The 24,726-nt window shown below is 42.8% G+C and overlaps 1 protein-coding gene across 50 annotated transcripts in view; it reads right to left on the bottom strand.

The window, feature by feature from the left end:
* SORBS1 (sorbin and SH3 domain containing 1) overlaps positions 1–24,726 on the bottom strand; it is a 173,521-nt gene that overhangs the window by 70,230 nt on the left and 78,565 nt on the right. For 40 of the 50 annotated variants that reach the window (XM_074874683.1, XM_074874700.1, XM_074874689.1 and 37 more), the window contains exons 1-3: positions 10,685–10,731; positions 1,980–2,035; positions 693–758 (exon numbers count right to left, since the gene is read on the bottom strand). In XM_074874683.1, coding sequence (XP_074730784.1) covers positions 693–758; positions 1,980–2,035; positions 10,685–10,716 — 154 coding nt within the window. In that variant the 5' untranslated portion in view covers positions 10,717–10,731. Of the gene's footprint in view, positions 1–692; positions 759–1,979; positions 2,036–10,684; positions 10,732–15,448; positions 15,489–19,733; positions 19,806–19,890; positions 20,002–24,726 lie in introns of those variants that run through there. The other 10 variants (XM_074874690.1, XM_074874705.1, XM_074874692.1 and 7 more) reach the window with 5 other exon arrangements.

Below are 24,726 nucleotides of genomic sequence, written 5' to 3'. Positions count from 1 at the left end.
CCCTAATTCTGTTCTGTTCTTTAACTGACTGAATTCATCCATTCACAATGAAGTCAAAATACTAACCACTATAAAAAGGCATCAAAAGAAAAGAAAGGAAATGAAACCAACCCATACAACGACATACTTTCGCCCTGTCAAAACACACATCATCACTATACAAAATGGAATGCTATAAAGCACGCTGCAAACCTGTTGATGTTAATATGAAGACTGGTTTGTTTAGATAAGTTTGAGTTTTTAATTGTTGTTGCTAATGTCAGATTTTTTTTTTTATTATTACTTAAATGGTTAGTTCCTGCCCTTTAATCCTGGGCTCAAACCTTTACCTCCCACTGAAGTTACCAGGATTCACACATAGGCACCCACAAACTCATGCTGTCTAAATACACCCAGATGTTGATTCACAGGTGCTCACAAGTACTACAAGTAGTGCACAGCTTTCCTCAGAACAGCACTAAAAATATACAGAGGCAAATCCAGCCTGCCACCTTTAAGAGACAAAGAACACTTGTTGAGCTAAGAAATGTTGCTGCTGCTGGCACGGTGCAGCACAAGGCCTTTCTTGTATCAGTCGTCAAGTAAACTAAATTTGGAAACCTTGGCTGTAGTGAATGTCTGGGAAATTAACCACATCACGCAGCTGACATGCAGGGGGAGCTGCAGAGATGTCTCTGAAGCTCTTAACCCACCTTTTTCTTGTCCATTGCTGCTCAGCCCATTGACAACAGTTTTTGCAACATCAATTTCTTTGTGTTCTGTAAAACAAATGAAGAAGCAGATTATTTCTGGGTTAAAACCTCTGCAACTGAATTTAACCTCTGACTATAAGGGGATGCCATGGGTCAGCACTATTTGATTCATGAACTAGGAAGTATTCCTACTATCTCAGGAGATGTTGCTTGGAGAAACAAATCTCCCTTGGATGTCACCACTGTTTCTCCTTTGTCTACCTGGATTGCAGTCTGTTTTAAACAGGGACTGTCTCTGTATGTGCATATGGCGTCCAGCTCAGTGACAAGATTTTCAAGAGAGATTTTTCAAGTCTGTAATGTCCGCAACTGATATGAATAAAACTGGCTCTTGTGAATTCAGAGAAACACAGAAGACAGTGCTAGAAAGGACCTCCAAGGGTCATCTAAAGCCATATTCCTGACCCATTGCAGAAACAAATCTACCTCTGTTGCTGCTCACAAATGTTTGTCTAACGAGTTCTTACAAACTTCCAGTATCACCCTAAAGCAACCTGTTCCAGTGCTTCACAACCTCAAAGTTTATCAATGCTTAAGCCAAATTCCCAGATCAGGTTCTTCAGACCCCGATTACTCTCCGAGCTTTCCTCTGGACTTTCTCCAAATGATTCACATTTTTCTCAAAATGTGGTGCTAAAAAGCAGACACAATACTCCAGATGAGAATTGATAAGGTGCTAAAATCAAGTGGGAATATTATTCCATAGGTCCTATATATGGCACTTCAGCGTGACGTCTGCTTTGTTCTTCACTCTGATTTTGCCTGTTACCCAGACAAGCCCAGAAGCTTTCCTCCTCCCAACCAGCCCCCATTTTCTTGTTGGTTTTTCCTATCCAGATGTTAAACTTTGCATTCACTCTGATTAAAACATATAAAATTCTTTCAGTTAATTTTTTCAAGTAATCAATAATTTTGAATTCTTGTATTCCAAAGTGAAAGAAGCTGAAGTGAAGAAGCTCCAGCTCAAGATGTTTCCAGTTATTTTTTAAACATTATGGGTCAAACTAAAACAACAAATGGGAAGCCAGGACATTTTTTATTACAAAGCCATTCCACTGTTGCCTTAATAATCAAATTCCCTGAGCTTTCAAGGACTTTGACTCTTTTTTGGGAGGCAGAAGAAGAGTCAAAAAAAATAAAGAGTAATTGCATCAGAAACAGACCGGAATATTTCTAATAATAAAAAGAAATGCCAGTGAGGGCAAGTGGAAAACAACACAGACTTACCAGAGCTCATTGTGGCAGAAGGACTTGCCTTTTTCACTTCTGGATTTTGTTTATGTCTGTTTAAAGTGAAAGGCAGAATGGTTATATCATGTTTCATGTCTGCCCAGACAGCACTGGACATGATGCTGAACATTCATCACAAAAGTCAATGTAGTAGTTTCTTCAAAAAATTTAGTTTCCAAATGGATTTATGTCAACCACCAGTTAAATTTTTTGCTGATAATTATCAGAAATTAGAGAGTATTTCCAGCCAATATAGGTACTACTTTCAGACTAATCCTCAACATTAAATTGTAAAATACTGATTAAAGGCTAAGAGTCTATATATGGCAAAGTGCAAATCTGGCTAGTTTCTAATATATAAAATGCACATCACCTTTAAGAAAAAATAAAAAAAAATTTCAGTGAGACTAAAAGCTTTAAGCTAAAACCCTCAACTTAGACCACTGACAGATTTTAAGGCGATCTGTTGCTCAAATCAAAGTCTGTCTCTCCTTTGAAAGATGTTACAATACAGAAGAGATATACTTGTTGAAATGCATATTAACTTCTGCCCCAATCATTTCGAGTCCTGCAGTGCTGCTGATATTTTCAGGATCAGACTCCAGTAAGTGAAACTTCAAAATTAGAAGCTTTAATCCTCCTGGGACCAAAGGCAGTGAAATTACCAACCCAAGAGAAAAACTACCACATGGGGACCAGAGGAGAAAAAGTCAATTTTCATGGTCACGACAGTCTACAGCGGACAACTGTGGGGCCTATTCACACCAAGTGCCCACTCCCATGGGGATATGATATCTGCAGCAAATGAACAGATCTTAATGTCACACCGCAGACATTGGTTTGAATAGTCAAAGAGTAGTATTTTTACAAAACAAATCCACATTTGCCAAGATCTCTCAACTCTCTGAAGGTCCTAGGCTGAATTACAAATACTTTAATTTTGTGTTCTTCTTTCCACCCCGCAAAAGTTAGCACTAAAGACAGTGAGATCAAGTGTGACTCCAGCCAATTAATGGCTTCTACGACAAGAACAGGAATCATTATCTGAAGCTGCAAATTCATGCATAAACAAAGACCCTAATTTGTGAAGTATAGGGAAAAATTGCTCAAAGAAACAAGAAACTGAAGAGGAGAGTTGGAGATACTTGTTTTGCTGTTACATGAACTGGAGGCAGTAGTGGGACATTGTAAGAGGTGGAAATTGCCCTCAGGGAACTGAATTTGCTCCCTTGCCTCAAACGTCCCCATTCTTCACTAGCATTTGTTTCATACCAGCCAGAATATAATGAGTATGTTCAATAGATACTCAAATTAAAAGAAAATTCAACAAGTAAATATAGTAACAGATCACTCTGTAAAACCAGCCAATATCTGGGCTCTCCAGCATGCCACCCTAGCAACAGCTGCCAACAATTATTTAAATATTTTCTTCGTTAAAATAAGATATACATTGTGGGTTGGTGAAGGCTCAGCAGGATGCAGCCTAACTCCAAGTTGATCCCCAGTAAAACAATGTGAATTGGATGATGCAGTCTAAAACCAGTCCACAACAAAAGCTGAGCCCAACTTAAAGGTCTGCTGCCTGACAGCCTGCCTGTACAGTATCTGCTTTTTGTTTCTACCATTTCATATTAGCAGTAAGTACCCTGAAATAGTAACGGTTGATACAGCCTGAAAATTTAGACAAATGTACTCAGTAACGATCTTTCTGATGTCTGCACATTCCATGTACAGAAAGATGCCTTAGTTCAAGCAAAGCAGAAAGAAACAGGCTAAAATGATAGGCTATCCAGGGTAAGGAGGTTTGTAGCAATATCACGCTCTTCTACGTATGGAAAACTGTTACCAGTTAGACTCACTGGATAAATACTAGTCCCTCCATAAGGCAGGGAGAAAACTACAAGAAGAGGCAATACTACAGTAAGTCTCAGCTCAGCTTTATGATTAAAGCCATTCTGAAACTGAGAAGTTTTGACTTAGCACTGGCCCTCTCCATGGGCTTCATGCAAGTCAACAGAAAGTTTCTTCTACTCCAAGCATCCCCAAAAGGTTGCCTGCTTTCCTCTAGCATACAAAAAGGGCAGGGAAAAAGAATAAATCTAGTATATTACCTTTTCAGGAGACAAAAGAGGAAATACTAGTTTATGTGTCTAGGCAAAGCAGGGTCCACTGCTGCTACAACCGCTGAGCAACATAGGTCCCCTTCCACGATGGCAGTATCCAAACCATTAAACTTGTGACCCCATGCTTTATACTTTTTAAACTGTCTCATCTCTGTTTAGAAACAATGACATCACAACTGCTGTAAAACTCTGATTTCAGTGATGTCTTTTTGATTCAAGAGTCTCAGTATTGCTTACAGTACTGGCCTTCATTGCATTAAGAAAAGCATTAAGGAAATAATTCACACCAAAAACCCCACAATTATTTGGTCTTAAAAGAACAAATTACTTTTTACAAGAAGTGATTTGAGGTTAAAAATAAGGTGATAATTAAAGAAGTTTTCTAAAATTTAATGGAGGAGGTGTACAAACTCATTAGACATAGATCTAGAAATATTACTTTTCCACATATTCCCACACTTACCAGTAATTATGGAATTCAATTAAAATAACAAGCATTCAGTGTCCACTTACTGTGAAACTAATCAGCATTATTCAAGCACTCAAATGAACACATACTTGATGCAGGTTTCCATACACAGAATGGATTCAGTGTGCTTGGGGTGAGCATAACCAATCCTCAGCGCCCGGGTTGGTGTAACTCCAGAAACTCCATTTAAAAGTTGATTTTGATCAATTGAGGATCTGCATACAGATTTGCTGCATGCAGGTAGAAATAACTGCTGTTTAGATTGAGGAAATTAAGGTGCATGTTTGGAGTTAAGAACATGCTTCAGTGCCTTTTTGCATCAGGGCTACAGTTATTCTACCTGTCTCCCATGTGCTTAACCCAAACCACATACTGAAATCCTATTAGGCCTATTTTAGCCCTAAGGCTGCTCTTGAGACCAGATACACAGCCAGCCAGATACCACATCTGGCTCCACGGCCCCAGTATAGCAAAGCATTGCCCTCTGTAACACTTCCGAAGGTACATGCTGTAAGTCAGTGTGCCATGAGTGTTTGGATGGTACACCCTTAGACAGAGCAGTCCCTGCCAGGGTGGCCAGACAGGCTGTCCATGGGCTGTGGGAGCAGGTGGATCTGGAAACATTTGCTGCTCCCAGTTCCCCTTGAGACCTCCCTGTAGACATGGCCAAGCCATTCCTGTAGACATACAGGCAAGTACACACAGCAGCACTTCAGAAGGGAGGCTTTCAAAGGAAACCAAAAATGACATACCTTGTGTCAATATCAAAACCAGAGAAACTGGTACTGCCAGATCAGGCAAAACAAAATAAATTTAATAATAATGAACAACCACCCCAAAACCCCCAAGTGTCTCCTTCCAGCTCCCTGTTCTAACCAGCTAGCCTGTGTCTCCTTGCCAGACTGGAATTCATGCCTTTCCCAAAATGTGACAGACATAGCAACAAAGGCTTCAAAGCTGCAGACATTCAAAACATAATGAAAGGCAATGAATTCCTCAGGGCATAAACCAGCAGCTGTAACCCTGAACATGCCAATGTCCATACATAAGATCCACCAACTTCTTGCCAGTTTGGTCATACCTCTAGACAGACGTTTAATGCTTCCTTCCTCCCTTTCACCCCCAGTACATTTCTTCCAAGGCTGCAGCTCCTTCCCTACTTGGTGTGGAAAAGAGAGCAGTGCCTATTTAGGAGGAATGCAGATAAGTGGCAACTACTTCTGCACAGCAATCTCTGGATTATCTCACATGCTCTAAACATTCGAGTACTCCCCCTACAATGGCAGGGGATACAAACAGCTCATTAATAGTTCTGAGCAAGGACACATGCCCTTAAGTCACTGGTATATCAGCTAAGAGTCGCAGGCGGTGGTTATTTTCTGTGGTCTAATGTGCGTGTGGGAAAAAGTAATTTCCTTTCGGTTGTTCTCTCATTATTGTGGACAGCTCTGATTACTTGCATAGGATTTTATAAACAATTGCCAAACATGAGATGGACATTCAAAAATTACTGGGCAGGACTCTTACATTCCTGAGATTTGAACTCCTGCTTTATCTTCTCAGTTCTGAGTTTTTTGTATTTTCAGAGTTTTCTTTCCATATACAAGAGCTTTAAGTGTTTTGCAGCTGCACTTAAATGAAAAATCAATTTCTTATTTATATTAGTATAATCTAGGAGTTGAGACTTCTAGAAAAATGGCAAGCTTTCAGACTTGAAAACTTTTCACCTGGTCAGGTCTCACACATCACATACAGCATTCACTTTTTTAGATCCCAGCTCAGACCCTTCCTCACATTGCCACCAGCATCCCTGAGCCAGGTGCTCTGCTCAACCAGCCATGCCAGCAATGTGGAGTCCCAAATCCAGGAAGTGTGCAAAGAGCTGCACTGCAGCCAGTGCCTCCTACCAGGAGGTTCCTCTGCTTAAAGGAACTTGCTGGAAAGCACATCTCCTCTGTACTTCTCACTTTGTATCACATAAAATGTGGCAAGAAAAAACAACTAGCATACAGTAGACCAGCAATCAGCTCTCTCTCCAAGTATCATTATTCTCTTATCCTGAAATACTGAAATATGTCACCTGTCATTTTTATTTTAAGGGTTAAAGAACATCCTGTCATTCCTTCAGAAGACATTATGCTCCTAAGAATAAATGTCGTGAAAAGACTATGAATAAGCAAGCAGTGCACATAGAATGATACCAATTCTGTACAAAACAGTCTCCCCGCTCTTCAGCGATTGTTAAGACAGTAGAGAGGGAGCACTGAAAGCTCACTAAATGAAACAAATGGCAGCATAGAACATTAGTTTGGATAAGGTGTTCTTATAAATAATTGAACTTATAGCTGTTAGAATAAATAAACACAGCACATTTCATATGCAGTATTGCTGCTTTTTTTTTTTTAATATGGTGCATGTTTGTTTCCTTCCTAATGGGCAAAATTATGTCATCTGGGGCATATGTACCAGCTTTTGTCCAATTTTAAGAGGAATGTGCCACCCTTAATAATAAAAGTCAAATAGGAAATGTAAACTAGGAGATATGGCTTTAAGAACTCAGAGATGCTTTTGAACTAAGTCATCTTACAATCATCAACTTCAGAGTAAACAAAGTTTAGCTGCAACCTGAGTTAACTCAGTTCAAGGTCACCACTTTTGGAGCAGGGGGCAGAAAACTATCTCCTGGGTCATCAGGCCTACTCCCATGCTATTGCAGGCAATTGTGTCATACAATCCTGTGCAAGAACATTTCACATTCCAGCTTAAAACTGGTAAGGTTTCCCGCTTTCACTGCTCCTTCTGGAAGCCTGCTCCAGAACTCATTCTGGTTATGGCTTGAATGCTGTTTCTGATTTGCAACCTAAATTTAATTCATGAACAGCTACAGCTAAATTGTTTTGCACCAACACAACTTCTCTGTCTAAGCAGCTCTTCCTCCTTGCGCTCACCTTCATCCACGCACTTTTAGAAAGCGATTGCACCTCTGGGTCTTCGTTTTGCAAGCCTGTAAACAAGTCTTTCCAAAGCAATTGGTCTGCACGCTGTCACCCACCTCATTAAAATCTGGCAAATCACAGAAGATTTTAAAAGGCTGGCAATACAAAGTCTAAACTCTGCTTAATGTCGCAGAACCAGAGAGCAAAGCCTACAGCTGACATGCCCAACAGCTGAAAAGCAAGGTTTAAAAGGTCAATCAGCTTTTTTGATGCATTTTAATTCTGGCCTGTCTACTAAAAACAATTCTACGGTCACTGCTAATTCAGATAGTGATTTCATGTCTACAGGGACCTCCCTGCAAAGAAGTAGAATGGAATAATTTCACATCAGCCACTGAACCTTCATTAAGTGACAATGACTTATACCTGCAGGGTTGTGGGGATGAAAGGTGGCTCCTGCTTGAGCCATCAACCTCGTGCTCTGCTACAGACACAGGGCTTGGAAAACAGCCATCCAGAGGGTTGTCTGGCACAGAACAGACAGAAGAGTAACTTGACATGCAGTGCATCACTGGTTCCCTCTGGATAAGTTAACTGCTCTTATCAGTAGCCTTACAGTCAAAAACATTTCTTCTCATGACAACAGATTTTAAGTACACTGTAACTGGGGTTTGACTTCCTTCTGAGTCTGTCATGACTGTCCTTTGGGTTTTTGTATTTGATGGCTTGAGGTCATGGTGACAGTAGCTGTGGCCCTTATTCATTCATATCATTCAAGTCTGCCAAAGAAACAAATGCCTCCGTGCCACACCCATACATCCAAGCAGCTCACATGAACATTTTAAAATTTCAGAAAGAAAATTAAAAATTCCTAGGATATTTTAAATAAAACCTTATATTCATCTTTGCAGGAGGTACAAGCACAGCATTTGAGAACAGCAGCAGCTGAGATTTCTTCTCAGATTTATCTGTGATATATATGCTACACCTCATAGATGGAAGGACTTTACAAACAAGCCGATGTACGTCCTATCCAAGGGAGCTCGCTGGGCACAGCTCTCAGGCTGCCAACTCCGGAGGGAAAGTCGTAAATGATTTAACAGCATACCACAACCTGGGACCGTTCAGGACACTTAACTGAGAGTCATACAGGAATTTGGGCAGGGAGCACGTAACTACTGAAATTGGGATTTATTTACAATTAAGGGGTAATTAATTCAATTACACCAGATTTACCTTTTTGCAAAAGGGAAATCTTTCAGACAATCTGCAATGACTGCACCTAGCCAAGAGGATGCTGGTTTTATACTTCAGCTGGAAGAAACAGAAGATTAATTGAGTTCAAACTGTTGTGAGACTACTTGCAAGAGCTGTGCAGCTGGGGTGCTCTGCATACTGCACTTAACTCTCTGTACACCTCTGATATGGGGCCACTCGTGCCTCTGCAGAACAATTGCTGTAAATAAACAGACCCAAATTCCAGAAGCCCTAATTATGTATAACAATGGATCCTTTCAGCTGACTGCAGAATTGAGGGACACAAACCCTACATTGCATTTACTACACTGAATAGCATTCTACAAATACAATCAATTAGATCATCTAAACAACAACCAGCAGCTTCTCTTGCATGATTTTGTATAACAAAGACTACGAAGGCTGTCTTCACCTCTGTCACACACTCTCAAACAGAAGTAGTAAAGAGGAAGTTGCACTAAGTAGAAATACTAATTAGAGAGTGACTAGTGTTACAAAGTTCAAATCCAGATTACAAACATCGAAAATGAGGGTAGAGAGAAGATTCCGATGCACCTCTGAAATATAAACCAGATCCTTTAATGCTACAGACCACCTTATACCATCTCAAACGTATCCTGAGATTCCTAGCTGTGTAAGGCAGAGGAATTGCACAGGCATTAATAGGTGCTCACTGTGGCAACCACACCAAATGTTAATTTTTAATTATGACCTCTGCTAGCACTAGCTGTTTTGAAGCTCTGCACAAACACGCACTAAGCAACAGCTAACACTTTTCAAGGTATATAGGTGATATTCCTATTTCACACAGAGATGGAAGATTTGGGCCTCTATTCTGTGCAACGTCTGAAATCAGCTAGGCTGGCACAGTGTAACAAGGTGCATGTGTGTATCTTACAGGTTGCTTTTTATAGTTTCAGAATAAGCAAAATCAGTTTGAGAGTTGGTCACATTTACACACAACCACAACGACCTCCAGGGAACCACATAAAGCTAAGTCTAGCCAATGCATATGGGGATCCAGGCATGCAATACTTCCAACACACCTTTGACAAGTCTAGGAATGCAAGTTGAAATTAGACAGGGTCATTCTCCTTAGCCTTTGCCAACGTGAAGGTATTGCTACACTAGAAAAACTGCCAGGGAACCGGTTCATCTGCCTGAATATCAGGCACAGAAGGGTCCCACAAAACTCAGACCAGACGGCTGGTCACTGTCACAAATCCAAGGCCAGACAGCAAACCTGTGCCTGCCAGGGAATTCAGGCTGGAGTGCTGGCTTGCTAGCCTTGTTGGACTGTGCTGCCTCTAAAGTCACCTACACACTGGAATGAAGAACACAGTGACTGCTCCTCTCCTCAGTACTGAAAACACTCTGAGAAAACCAAACTCCTGGGTTAAGCAACAGTCTGACATTCAAAGTGCCTCCAGAAATAGCAGAAAATTACATTTCAGAAGCCAGTCCTCACCTTCACTTCCCTCCGACTCCTCCAGCCTCAGGTGACAAAATTCACATATTGCCAAGAACTCCACATCCATTCTCATCACTTTCATTTTAGCAGCTGCCTCAGAATCAGCATTCAGGAATTGCTTTCAATCCCTCCTTCCCGTAAAAACAGTCAGGAGAAAGATCCAGTCACTAGGGTAAGGAGGGAAGGACCTGCCCATTTCCCTTAATGAGAACACAAACCCATGTAACGACTACCTTGATATCTCCTCTCTTTTCAAGCAACTGGAAATACCTATCCAAATGAAAGAAGCAATCTGAAAATCAGTGTGTACTGCCCCAACAGTCCTACCCACTCAGTGCACGTTAGCATATGCCAGTGCCATGTAAAGTCCTGGGAGTTCAGCTCACAGCAGCTCAGGAAGGCCAGCTTTGACTAACTGTGATTAAGAAACATACCAGTGTCCTTACCTTGAGTCAGGCTTTTCAGTTAATGGTGCCATTTTCCCAGTCCCTTGATTTCACTCCATAAGAGGCACGAAAGAGTTAAGGAAACCTTTCACTGTGTTGGTCAGTCACTTGGCTGCTGAGGTGTAACAAGAAATTTGTGGAGGCATCCCTCTCTCTCTGGCACCCTTAAATACTTTGCTCCTCCTACTGCTGTGCTTTAATTAGCCAGCTGGTTCTTAGTCACCCCATCCTGTCACTAGGCTTGCTCACCATCAGCCACCCCCACCCAGCCTGCCTGTCACTCCCCTGCCACTGTCATCACGAAAGACACTGACTCTTCCTGCAGCTCTGGAGCTGGGGAAAGGAAAGCAAGAAAGTTTGGAGATGACACTCCATGGTAGCACAGGTATAGGATGCACTTCAGAAGGGAAGTGACAGGCAGACCTTGAAGAATATTAAAAGTACAGGGAAAGTACTTGAAAAAGCACTTTTTTTTTTTTAAAAAAAAAAAAACAGGCAGCATCTGCTTGTCAAGTAAGGAATATTTTCATTAGCACTGGATATGGCAGATCCTATTTCAATGGGTAGGAGCTAAAGGGGCAGCTAAAGTTTCAGCACTTGGAAGCTGAGATTGTAGCATAAATGCCTGACATGACACAAAGGGAAACTAACTGCTTGCATGGCTATTGCATATTATATGCCCACTCCATGGACATCATAACAGGCATCAAAGCAGCTTTTAAGCTACAAGCTGTACTAGGGTGTCCCTAGAGTAGAGTGCCCCCACCACAGTGCAGCCTGGCTCCCCTTTACACAGCCTAAGACTTGCACTGAAGTGGAGGTGGTGTCAGCCTTTAAGGAGTGAGGGTATACTCACACATCGCCAGGCCTGGGCAGCCTGCTGGTAAGGAAGGTGAGTAGCAGCACAGGATCACCCTTTCTTCCACAGTGAATGTCTACAGAACAACTGGGACCAAGACTTCCTGAAATCAGACCCTGGAGATTGGTTCATGCAAAACCAAATGGTAGCTTAATAGTAGAAATAATCTGAAAGAGACCCTTAAGTCTCTTGGTACTCTCCTTTGTCATTAGACCACAGCAACCAGTGCACCAAGCACTTCTGGCTTTTGTGACTGACACTCCAGAGTATCTCTGTCTGCAGCCTGTCTCTGGATTTTGATTTCTCAAATATGCATGTACAGGCACTGATCTGCTGCCAAACTCACACACTGAAAAAATGTACTGAAAATTATTGCAAGGCAAGCATCTCAGCATTCAAACAAGACCTAGAAAGCAATGCAGATGGCAAGACTTGCTGATTGCAGAAGGGCGTAGAGCAAAGGTTGCTGTGTGGGTCAACGCTTACTCTAACTGCAGATTCTTTTAGTAAGATGTTAGTGAAGGACACAGAACAAAGGTCTCCAAATATGTACACACACAAACCCATACTGATGCACTGTGAAACACTGACTGAGGTTCTGTCAGCAACATAAGCTCTCCTTTTTCCTCCCCAATACACCTTTTAGCATTTCAATACTTACCTCCTACCAATTGAGGCACTTAATTGTTAGCCAATATAGGCACAGTTCTGCCTTGATATATTGGCTAAGGGGCCAGAAGAGGTTGGAAAATGTTCTATCTTACTTCATTTAAGACCAATCCCATACCTCAGTGTGAACGTGTCACTAGTAGTTCTAATTATAGCAGACAAAAGGCCCCTGAGCCCACATTCACTACCACATCCCAAAAGACAAATGCTGGGAAGCTTGCACCTGGGGTTTCGGTTTCATTTACCCCAGCAGGTATCAGAGACTATTTGCAAAATTCAGGTCTGGATCTAGGTTTAGACTCCAGCCCCTTTAAAAGTCAGGTGTATTTGGTTTGGGTGGAGGAGGAAGAGGATTATTTCAGATGTATCAACAGTCAGAATACAGGATGATGGAAAACAGCCTGTTTTGAGTGGTCAGACTCTGCTGTCCTCTCTGCAAAAAAACCCAAACAAACCCCAAAACCCCCATGTTGTTCTCAAAAACAAACCAGGAAAGCCAACAAAAAAAGCTCACAACATTGTCCAAAGTAAGCTGTGCAGTCATCACCAGCTCCAATTACTTGAAACATACTTGTTTATACAACAGTATGCAACAGGAGACCTTCCTCACCACCCGAAGAAAACGTCCTTGATCCCTTTCAAGTCTGTTGTGGAGCCTGGACCACATGAGAGTGTGTCAGCTGGAAGGCCTGCTTGATGTGTAGCAGGGGTTTATAAACAAGCCTCTGATAGTTTGTCTTCAGGTAATAAAAATGATTGCAATTAAAATGCTGAGAGTAGAAATCATACTGTAAAAATAACAGCTAGTTAATGAAAGAATGGCACCTAGGGAGAAGCAAAGTAGGGAAGGATCCAGGGGCTGGCTCAAGTCCAAACTTAGGAAAGTTCAGATCAAGGACAGGGTCTCAAACACTTCTGGTCTTCACAGCAACCAGCTTAGACAACTTTCAAAGAGCTTGGCAAGGAGGGAGGAGTTTCTGCTACAGAGATGCACTTGGATAGAAAATTGCATTGTCACAGAATTTGCTCTTCCACTTGGGTGAAGGGAGAACCGGGCAGCAAGCTTTGCACAGCTGCACGGCCACATAGCTTGGTTGTTTCCAAAGTCAACCTTGAGTGAAGGTAAAAAGCTTTATGAAGTATTGCTGTTTTACCATCAACCCACAGTAATAGTGTACTGTGCATTGCAGCTTTCCTGGCATCTACTGCTGCACAATCACTGCTGTATTTTTCCCCCATAATACCCATGTCTTTGCGAAAGATAACATCACCATAACAGCTGAAGGAAATAGCAAAAGAGACAAAACATTTGCATAACAAAGGAAGTCTTTGACATAACGGGGCAGATACCAGTTCTAGGATGTTCTGGACCACTGCTCTGGAAGCCACCGGACAAGCCTACTCTCATCACGTCTGTTTTGCTACAAAAGTCATAAACAAATCCTTTCACTGGAGGGAGTGGGTTGTTCCAGTTGTAAGCTACCCTGGAAAGTTTGCTGCACAATCCATAGAGTTTTTGTGTTTTGATAAATGTCACACAGGCATAGCATTTCTTTTATGCCACCCCAATATGCCATGAGACTTTCCAGCAACCAGAAGAGGTCAAAGAGGTGCTGTGACATGCAGTTTAGAAAAGGAGGTACTTTTGATAGATCTGGGAGATGCTAAGCAAAATTGATTGAGCTTACTTGGTTCTGCATACAGAGGAGGAATGCAAGCAAACTTACAACATGCTCATGCTTTTAGTTCAGTTCCCTCCAAGTTCTAGGGTTTGAACTGCAAAAAAAAAAAACCAAACCTCAGCCAAAATAACATTCTGCTGCTAGACTTCCACCCAGTACCATGAATGAGAACAAACCCATTCACCCAGCATCCTCGCCCTGCTGGGCTGGAGCTTCTGCTTTGTTACAAAACAGCCACCCAGGTTCTGGTTAGGATAGTTTTACAGCACCCTCCCTGCTCTCAGAGATGAGCCCTAGCTTGCCCCAAAGCTTCCAACACCCAGATCCCCTTGGATGCCTCAGACCTGAGCCTGAACTCTGCAGCTCAGTCCTCCCCAGCTGGATGCAATGGGAACCAGCGCCAACACAGAGTGAAACACTGATGCCAGCAGCTCCTACAACCTGTCAGGCAGCTTAGTGCAACTGCCCAAGGACTCAGGAAGCACTTAAAGCTGAATCTGCATGGCACGAAGGGGTTCAGGCTGTCACCAGAGATTGAACAAAACTTGTAAAGATGAATAAAGACCTCTTAAGAGCTCTAGATAAGAACTTAATCTGCCAGTAGCAGCAAGTCTGCAGGGCACAAGAAGTTAAGGGCTAGCAATATGCCCTCGTAACAATGTGTGTATTAATTCAGCGAAAGCACATAACCTACTAAGCGTACAGAGAGAACAGCACGGGCTACAAGACAAACTGATAGAAAATTTTCTCAAACGACTGAAAAAAGCAAATGCATAATTTGTCTTCCTTGCTGAAGACTGAAGAGCTGTCCTAGTGTCCCTTCTGGCTTTTGGAGGTAAGGGATATGCTGTAGGCTGGTGATCCCTCATTTAATACAGAAAAAAAAATACTACCTGGTAGGATCACAGTTTACGAGGATTTGGGATCTACAGCATCTTAAGGGAGATTTCTGTGAGAGGCATGGCTCCTGTTGCTCTCAGCTTCTGACTGGAGAACTCAGCAGGAGCTGGAAAGCACTGCCTCACACCAACACACACTGGGAGTGATCAGCTGTTCAGCAGTCACCTGAGTAGCAGCTCTCCCAGCTCCCACTGATCTGCCAACCTATTTAAACTCTCATGCATAAAAGAAAGTATAACCTTGCCCATCTACCTTGAACAGTTGCTGAGCTCAGTTCAAGCAATTTTGTACAATTCAGGACTTGCTCAATACAACACTGCAGGGAAAAACCTTAGGGCTCAGCTATGCTTACCCATGTCCTAAGGAAATTAATGGCAGTTACAGCATGCAATCAACAAAACATGCATCCTCACCTGCACATAAGCATCTCCAGCCCTTTGTACCCTGTACTGCCACTTACACTCTGGCAAAATGGAAGCAAAACTTGCATGCAGTGATTTGTGGCATATGTGCCAAACTGGGCTGTGGGACACAAGCATTATGCTCAGTGATGACTGGATTGTGTGTGGCAGGAGAACCCAGGCTCTTTTCCTCCAGAAGACCACCAATGGCACTTCTTATAACACGTTTAGTTTAGGCTAGAGCCATACTTACTGATCCTAGCAGCACCTCATTCAGTGAAAGTCACTGCTGGCTGTGAAGGTAACAAAATACAGCCCAATCAATATTAAAAGCTGTTGTAACAGCACTAACTGTTTACCAGTGCTCTTAACCTTTGTGTTGTAGAGTTTAAATTAACCTTAAGGTATGGTCATAACAAAATCATCTCCTATATGACATGCAAGGAAGCTGATTTTTGTAAAATTCTCTCATTTTTCTTCAGACTCAAAATACTGAGATATTTAGCATAATCTCTGGGTCAGCACCATAGCTTACTGCCTCTTCTAGTGATTTGATAGGTTGTCGAGGGTAAAAAAGGAGAGGTAGGAGTGCAGTAGAGAACTAGCAGAAATAACAAAACCAGCAAAGAAAATTCAGACTGTGCTCTCTCTCCACCTCACTGTTTTCCTGTAATGCTTTTCCCTGCACCCTAATTGCTAAAGACAAGTGAATATCAAATCAGGCTACCCACAGCTGATCCTCTGTTCTCCAGGAACAGAACTATAGAGCCAAAAGTAGCAACATGTCTTCCAGTAGGCAAGCCTGGGTATTCATGGAAATTAAGTCCCAACAGTTCTGCTCAATGTACTTGCTGTGTGTGTCATTAATAAGTAGAGATCCAACCCAAAACACCAGGCTGAGGAGAAATTTGGATTTGCTTCTAACTTGGCCAGCTGGCTGTAATTATTCACCAGTTAGATTTGTAACTATGAAAGCTAATGAGAGAGTAATCATATCTCACAGTTCACAGCCGAAAGTCATTGTCTTCGGGACATAATGAGGGTTTAAGCTCCCCCTTCTCATTGATTCCTCTCCCTCAAATTGTGGCTGCCACAGAATTTTGAAGGCCTCACTGACTTTAAATCTGTCCTCTAAGGGCAACACTTGGGTAGAGGTGTATTGAGAGGAAACATGCTTGAACCTCTTCAAGGAGACAAAGCTGATCTTCCTCCATCCCCTCCCACCACACCAAGATTTCTTGTCAGAGCAAAGAAACAGCAAGTGGATGACTAAGTAATGATAATGACTGCTGCTGTGTGTACTACTGGGCTCCGATTATATTCTTCTTGGCTTCTAACCAGATTAAAAAAAAACCAAAACACAAACATTAGCCATTTAGAGAGGCAGGACTGGCCTATTACCATCAGTACAGGGCTCAGTCAAGATGCTCCTGGGTCACTGTCTCTACCCAGAAAGTCCAGACCCTTCACTGTGGTGGCTTGGAATGAAGTAAACAAAGATGTTGCCCATCAGGCCACAAGCTGCTCCCATGACCCTTTGTATCAAAAGTTCCTTATTCCAAAATACACAGCTCAACAGGCCTCATCCACCTCTGGAGGCCTGGGGGCACTGAAGTTTTCACATCCTATACTAACTGCCCTGTGTTGAACCGGCAGGAGCTATGAATCTATTAGCAGATTGGGAAGACATTAAGGAACATTTGAAACACACTGTCCCTTCCAGCATATCTGCCTCATCGACTCTCCATCTGTTCCCAAAAGTTCAATAGAAAAAATGAAAACTCCATCTTCCTGCTTTCTATAAACTCAATCTCACTGTTAACTGCTCTGGTTTCTGGCACAGTGCTGCACCATTTAAACCTCTTTTATAGTCCAAGATAGGCAGAGCTGGTGTGGAGCTGGTTGGAGTCAAAATGATATTCTGGACAATGCCCTCCTCTAGAAGACATCCTTCTCTCTCCATGGGGGAATTAGTGAAAGGAGGACTCATTGCACCTGACAGCGGCCTGTCTGAGTAACCCTCAGCATGCACTTGAAGCAATGAATTCGGGAACTGAATAAGGCAGCAGCTATTGACCAGCGGGCCCTGGAAAATCTGGCCATCAGTGAGAACAGCAACTCTTTAGCAACCTCTGCAACAGTTCTCTGCATGCACGAAGGGCAGTTTTTCTCCTTGGCAGGAGAAACAGTTAGAGAGCCTTGTACCTAACTGGTAGCGTTTTCTGCACTTTGCCTCCCCCACCTATGACAGCAAAAGACATCATCAAGATTTCCCCACTGTGCTTTCATAGACTTACTTTGTTTCCTGGTGCACTGGATAGGTATTTTTTCCCCCCTCTGTGCCTTTGGTCCAGCTTGTCAGGCCTGGACCTGTTTGTCTCCACTGAGTGCCAGACACCTGGACTAAAGGTCTGAAGTGAATAGTTGATCTGCAGCATGCATTGCAGGTCACGTTAAAAACCAACACAATGCCTTAATTAGATCTTAAAAAGAACAAACGCAAACCAGCGTGGTATACGAGCACTTCTCTGCATTCCCATGAGCCTCCAACTAAAGGAAAAGTCAGATTACAGAAAAGCAAGTATTTTCTCTCATATAAAAAGGTCATGTAAAAAGAGCCATTTAGAGCCCCACCTAACCTGAAATGGGTGCTAAAGAGTAAGTCATTCTCCTCCAAACTCCTATATGGGCTATCCAAGCCCTGGTACTCAATGTTATGCACTCCTTGAAGCACACATGTGCCATGCCTTGATGTCACTTGACAGCTAGTAGGATCAAGCAGGCATCAGGGGTAATGGAAGAAGGAAAGGAGATGTCGTCACTTGGATGATGGCATAGGTCAGTGTACTGGGTCTGGCCAGGGAAAGGAGGGGGGAAGTGATAGAGCGACTTGGTGGGTACCTGGCATTTAGCCAAGGTCAAACCACCACAGTCAGCCACAGAGCAAGCACGAAGCACTGCAACTCCCAGGAATGTCTCTGAGAATCAAGGCTTCTTGCATTGATCTGGAAACAGAGCATGTCACTGACTGCATCTTGCTGCCTGGAGGAGAACCAAGTACAACATTCCCTTTTCTCTAAATCAGTCAAACTGAGGGGAGGGAGCTTCCCTCCCTTTAGCAGCCAAAGCACAGGATCACATTCAGGCCTGGTGTAAAACAGCCCATCGCTAGAAGAGACCAAGTAATTGTGCCAGTTCAACAGCAGGGTCCATGTGATTTTGCTTATGAGGCAGCAGGAAGAGAATGACGTAAAACTTGGCTTGATAAATCCCAAAAGTTTCTTCAACTTCCTCTCCAACAGCCTGGATTTCATTCCTCAGAGAGGACTAGTTCATAAAAGACAGAGTGCAGTCAGACTGACAAGCACCTCTGCATGTTCAGAATGCAAGAGACTGATGCAGCCTTACTGGAACAGCTGTGAAGGAGAGAGATATAAGCAATCCTTGAGAATCACAATGTCAGTATGGATGCGACTCCGGCATGGAAACAAACATCAGGTACAGTGTTATATGAGAAATGAGTTGACATGATCATACAGTGCTGAAATTTTAAGACCACTAGAGAATCTGCACAGAGGAAGGGAAAGGGAAGGGAAGAGACAGGAGAGACTGCTCCCCTGATGCTTTCAGCCTTTTCTGAAACAAAGAAAGAAGGAGCCCAAAAGAGTTGTATTTGCCATTTCTGGGATGCCAGAGGTTCAGTCTTCTGTAACTGCTGCTTTGACCTTTGCCTTCCTGACCACAAACAGGCTCTATATCAGACCCATCCTAATGGGAAAAAATGGTCTCAAGAGCTTGAGATGTGAGCCTCAGCTTTTATCATATCTGAGACTTCTGCTTCAATGAAGAGTTCTCAGAGGCTAGGGTGCTTCTGCCTCAGGCAAGTAAGAATATCAAACCTTATCTCAGAACTGTCAAGTCTCTTTCAACCCAGGACTTAATCTTAGACCAAACAGTACCAAAGACCCCACACCATCCTCTCTAAAGAAAACAAATCAGCTTCACCACTATTTGTAGCTGTCCTGTCTGCAGCTACCATAAATCTAGCCCAGCAGCCCACTGGGGATCAGACCTTACCTTATGTCATCAACTCCATAATTTCCCCCAAACCTTGATCCCAGTCAAACTGCTCCTGTCTGCTCTAAACCTACACCAAGTCACACATCCCAACACCGAGTTAAACCAAGCCCAATGGCCTCTTACAGATGAGGCTAAACACTTTAGTCCTTACCCTAAAACCTAACTGTCACTCCAATTCCAAAATCCCACTACCTCCATATGTTTCTGACCTAGACTGAGGCACAAAACATTTACTGGCACCAGCATCAAATTAAACAGAAAAGGACGTCACAAATTCAGATACTAAACAAGGAATACAACTGATGGTGGCAAAGGTGAATTTAATTCTTGCTGGGTCTATTATGTTTTATCTAATGCATCCATGATTCACCACAAAAATAGCACTTGGAGCTTGATCCTCTTTCAAGGACTGGAGCTCACCTACCAAAAAACCCCACATAATACAGTGGTGCTCTCACCAACATGTAGCTTTCTGCTGCACAACCCAGGTAGACTGCTACAAGGAAGAAAAACTCCTTCACTGCACGTGATAGAAAAAGATGCGATTTTGGTGCCCCGAGTCAGGATGAGGCCTCCCAGTGACATGCTCCTTCCCTTCTCCTTCAGGGTACTCACGCCAGCCAGCTGGCTGAACTCTTCAGGCCCAGCTTAGGAGGACAGGATTCTCTGACAGCAACTTCCACTCCCTCTTCTCTTCACATGCAACTGCTATGTAACAGCACATACCTAGAAAAGTCAGAGGAAGAAAATGCTATTAGTGCCCCTAGTCCTGCTGTCCAACACAATTACCAAGAGGGCTGTACCAAAGCAATTGGGCATTCACAGAAATAACGTTGCTTTTAGATGAAGCAATTCCCTCTGCTTACCATGCAGGAAACATAGTATAAACAGCAGTCTGACCAGATTCACATCCTAGCATCCCCTATGTGAGAACCGACATTTACGGTTGTCTCCAGGGAAGGCTGAAAGCACATCCGTTTTCCTGCCTTTCTGCTAGAGATTCCCCCCCAAGCAGCAAGGACAGCTGAATAGCACAAATACTCACGTCTCCCTGCAACCTACAGTCTCTTTACTAATGTAAATCACTGCTGATTTCAGCTTAATTTAGTATACAGGTTTGCAAAATGCAAAAAAAGAAAAGCGAATACACTTCTTATGCAGCTATCCTTGATGCATGAATAGCCTTGTCCAACACAAAGCCTGGGCTGGGAGCTAGGGGTAACAGCAACCATGAAATGTAACACCCTGCTGTCAGGAATAAAAACCCTCAGAAGGAAGGGCAGGTAGTAGACACATACTAAGAAACATACGTCAGGTTGTCTTCGGACAAATTCCTTGATTAGGGTACACAACTAGACAGACAGCCACAGAGGCAGAATTCACAGAGAACAATTTTTTTTTTTTTTTTTGCATGCATTGATGGCTACTAACTGTGACTATTTAACTCTAGTCCAATATTAAGTCTAGACGGTTAGATTTTACATTGATTTGATAGATGGCTGTGCAGCTTTATTGTTTCACTCAATAACATTAACAGCAGCTTGGCTTTAGTGAGCTGTCTTTGCAGTTTGATTTATAAGGTAAGTATTGACACCCCTCAACTTTAATCATGTCGTTTATCAGGCTGAACTAGTCAGCCAGTCACTCTAAGCTTCTTCTATACTGAGTGGAGAGAGGGGTTATTCCAGAGGGCAGCCCAGCCTCTCTCTACAGTGCCTTCTTCATACTTCTCTGTATCCAACAATTTTAAAAGAGAACTTGGGAGACAACTAGCAGTTTCATGCCTACGCTGGATGACTGAACAAATACTTATGTGTGTTTTATACAATCTCAGTGGGGGGTGGAGTCACATTTCTTTCAACAAACAATGCAAGACCAGAACCTCCAAGGGCCTTGTACAACCAGCCATACAACCATGAGGCATAAACATGACATGGAGAAAATATAAGGTGAGGCTCAGAGGTAGAAACTCTCACAGAGTATCAGGGACCTTTCCTGGGAGCCATCTCAGAGCACGCTCACAAAGCTCCAATAATATGATATTTTCACAATCCCCAAGACTTCTTTTACGACCCGCTAATATCCCAAACAATGAGCCTAGAAGAACCAGGCTAGTTTTTCTATAAAATTAGAATAGTCCTAGGAAAACAGAAGTTGAAACAGACTGTTCTGTCCAGGACAGTCTAGTAGTTTCTCCATCTCTGACAAGTAGAAAAGGGTCAGTGAAAGACACACATTTGAAAGGCTTATTGCTAGTACCGGGAAGAAAATTTCCTATAAAGTTGTCTAAGAGCATGCACCAAGAGTTAATATTCCAGTGGCAAGGTCAAGGCCCGGTTTTGCTGCAACACAAGAAGCTGACATGCTGGCATTAACTACAGTTTGCTTTCCCAACCTGCCCTGTCCTTGCAAGTTGGCAAAAGGCTGAAGCTGGCCAGAGTCCCAGCTACCAAAAGCTGCCCAAAGCAGAGAACTTGTTACTCATCACAAGGACTAAGACATAGGTTGAGAGGGGGAGTAGAGTAAATGGCATGAAAAGCAACTGATAGAAACTCGTTCGGTGCTGAGCGTTGTTACAAGTAAGGCTCTAGCCTGGCACGTAGCCAGGGAGAGCAGCAAGACACGGGAGCATGGATGCAGGTTATGGCTGCTCTGTGTCCCAATCTAGAAGAGATAGTTAAATATTCAAACTTTCTCATTGGAAATATGCCCCGCATTAGCTCCTAGAGGACCATAAGAAGCTATTTCTGGTGAAAAATCAATTCAGGATTCACTTTGGATGAATTTTGCGCCCACTGCTGTTAGTGACAAAACTTCCCTTCCTGTCAGTGGCAGCAAAATTAGGGCAGCTGACAGTGTCAGAGATGACAAATATTGCCAAAAAGTTTTCAATGTTTTTTAATTTAAATTTTGTTAGTCTTCAGCTGTGTTCTGACTTTATCTGCTGTTAGAGTTTGATTTCCACTGTAACAGAAAAGTCTGCTGAAAGAGTTTCCACTGAATAATGCAAAAGGTACTTGAACTCTTCCTGCACAAGCAGCCAGCACACCAGGCCCCTGATGGTGACTGTGACTGAACTGCTCAGTGAGCTACAAAAAGCAGCATATAACCAGATCAGTGCTCCCACCTAGAAACTTTGAATGAATGAAGCAGTGTAACAGATGAGTGCTGAAATCAAGCAAACTGAGGAGAAAACAAAAAATCACCACAAACCCAGAAAAACCTCACCATGCTGCTGGTAAAGAGGTTTCCTGTGGGGTGGTTGGTTTGTTTTTAAGTAGGGGTTTCCCTAACTCTAAACACTCCTTGAGTTCAGAGTGTTCAGATCCACAGTCAAATAAATCACCGTGGCTTAGGGAAGACTGCAGTTTATGTAGTTCTGATGTATCAAGCTACAGCCTCAGTCTGTCCTGGTTCACAAACCTGCCATAAGGGGCTTTTCAGAACGACATGGGAAGGGAATAGCAGGAACAAGATGGGAATGAACCTAAAGTACAAAAGTACCAAGGTCCATGTTTTTACAGATGTTTCTGAAGGCTGCTCTGTTCATGCTGAGGGCTGATACAGTGACTGATAATACTACAGTAGTGCAGAATCTAGCTATCCAGCTCCTTCTCCCTTTCTCAGATCAACAGCCAGTAACCTGGCACTTGTTAAAAGGGCTGGACATGGGCCACACTCAAACCACATCCTCACAGAGAAAGGAATGCTGCCAAAAGCAAAAAGGAGAGGTGAGAAACAGGAGAAAATTCCCTGTCACAGGCAGTGGTCAGGCATGATCCAGCAAGATAAGTCTATGCGTACACTTGTGAGCCCCAGTAATGGCAGCTAGTCACAACTAACCCACTGTAGATGTGGACATCAGCTCAGCACGCTGCTGTTCTTGCATTAATTTTCCACACTTCACAGCTTGATCTCACACACAACCAAGCAGATGGCACAGCTTCCAGTACCCCCATAGGCAGCAACAGAAAACACTGTCCAAGTGATCTCACACCTGAACACGACAGGAGGGCAGCAGACACACACACAGCCTTGAGCTCAAGAACTGGAAGTGCCAAGCAAAAGAAACATAGGAGTTTCACATTGTTTTCGAGGTAAAGAGAGACAGTGGCTGACCCTGCTTGACTTCATCATGTTGTTTGTACAGCACCCTGTGCTTTGGGTGCTGAGCTGCAAAATCAAAGCAAGTACAACGGCAATGAAAACATAATCAAGCACATCAGTGTGGGGTCAGCTTTGCAATGGAAAAGCAAAGGGTTGGAAAGAAAAAAAAAAAAACCAACCCCAAACTACTCAGATCTAAAGGCCATTTAGAAAACAACAACTTTAAGCATCTCAGTAAGACTAGCAGGATAAAAATATTATTATTTTGCCATTGTCCACATCAGAACAGGCAGCCCCTTTTCCAAGGAGTTTAAATGGACAAGACAGATGAAGGGGAAACAGATGCATGGACAAGAAGTGATTTGACCCGATCACGTAACACCAGGATCAGTGCCAGGAACAAACTGTAGCTCCCCCTTTCCTAGCACAATGTTCTTTTCACTGTTCTGTACTGCCTCTAAAGGCTGGAAATCGACACCCATCTTTTGAAGGTGTTCCCATTGAAAACTGCTTGTCACCATCCCACCTGCTGGAAGTTACCACTCCCCACAGTGCTGGCAGCGGAAGTGTCCATGTGAGCACTCCATAATCTGCAGAAGGCAGAATCCACCGAATTAAACTGAACAACCAGTGAAGATAAATTAAGCTCATCTATTTTTTCGATGCTGATCAGACATTGCTCACGTACACTCTCCAGCTGGCAAAACTACCACTGAAGTCAACCATCAGCATCAGTACAGCAACAAGCAGCAGCATGGAAAGGAGGACAAGGGTCTCTGTCTTCAATCTGAGCAACTGTTTGCTAAATTGATGCTTGTCCTTGGTCTCAAATATGGTTACATTCTTCCACTCTGGAAGTCATAAGACTTGAGGTTCAGACAAGAAGAGCTATCAATAGATCTTTAAAAAAATTTCTTATCTGAGCCACTCTGTCATGTGAGTTCTAGTTTAGTAAGTATCAAATACAACAAAAATGCCATCCTCAGCTAGTGCAGCAAAGATCAGATTCTGGTAACATTTTTGCTAATTACAATTAATAATAGTACTGAGAATCAGCCTGCTATTGATAAGCCATCTCTAACGTTATAGGCTTTTGGATAGTCTATTAGATTTCATCACACAAATTGTCTGTATGTGATCTATATGGACTGCTTAGGGACAGATAGCCAGAGTTCAGCCTGTGTCTATGGACTGGAAGGACTCAGAGTATTGCTATGGGCCAACAGGAAGAGTGAAGACAACAGTGATGCTGTTACTAATATACATGCCAGGCCAAATCCTGCAAAAGCATGTGATTCCCAGTGAAGTCAACAGAAGAGGCACAAGTAGGGTAGATCTTTATCT

Source organism: Strix uralensis, chromosome 7, assembly GCF_047716275.1.
Source record: "Strix uralensis isolate ZFMK-TIS-50842 chromosome 7, bStrUra1, whole genome shotgun sequence".
NCBI classification, from domain to species: Eukaryota; Metazoa; Chordata; class Aves; order Strigiformes; family Strigidae; genus Strix; species Strix uralensis.
The sequence above is the reverse complement of the archived record's forward strand: the minus strand, read 5'-3'. Positions and strand labels throughout refer to the sequence as shown.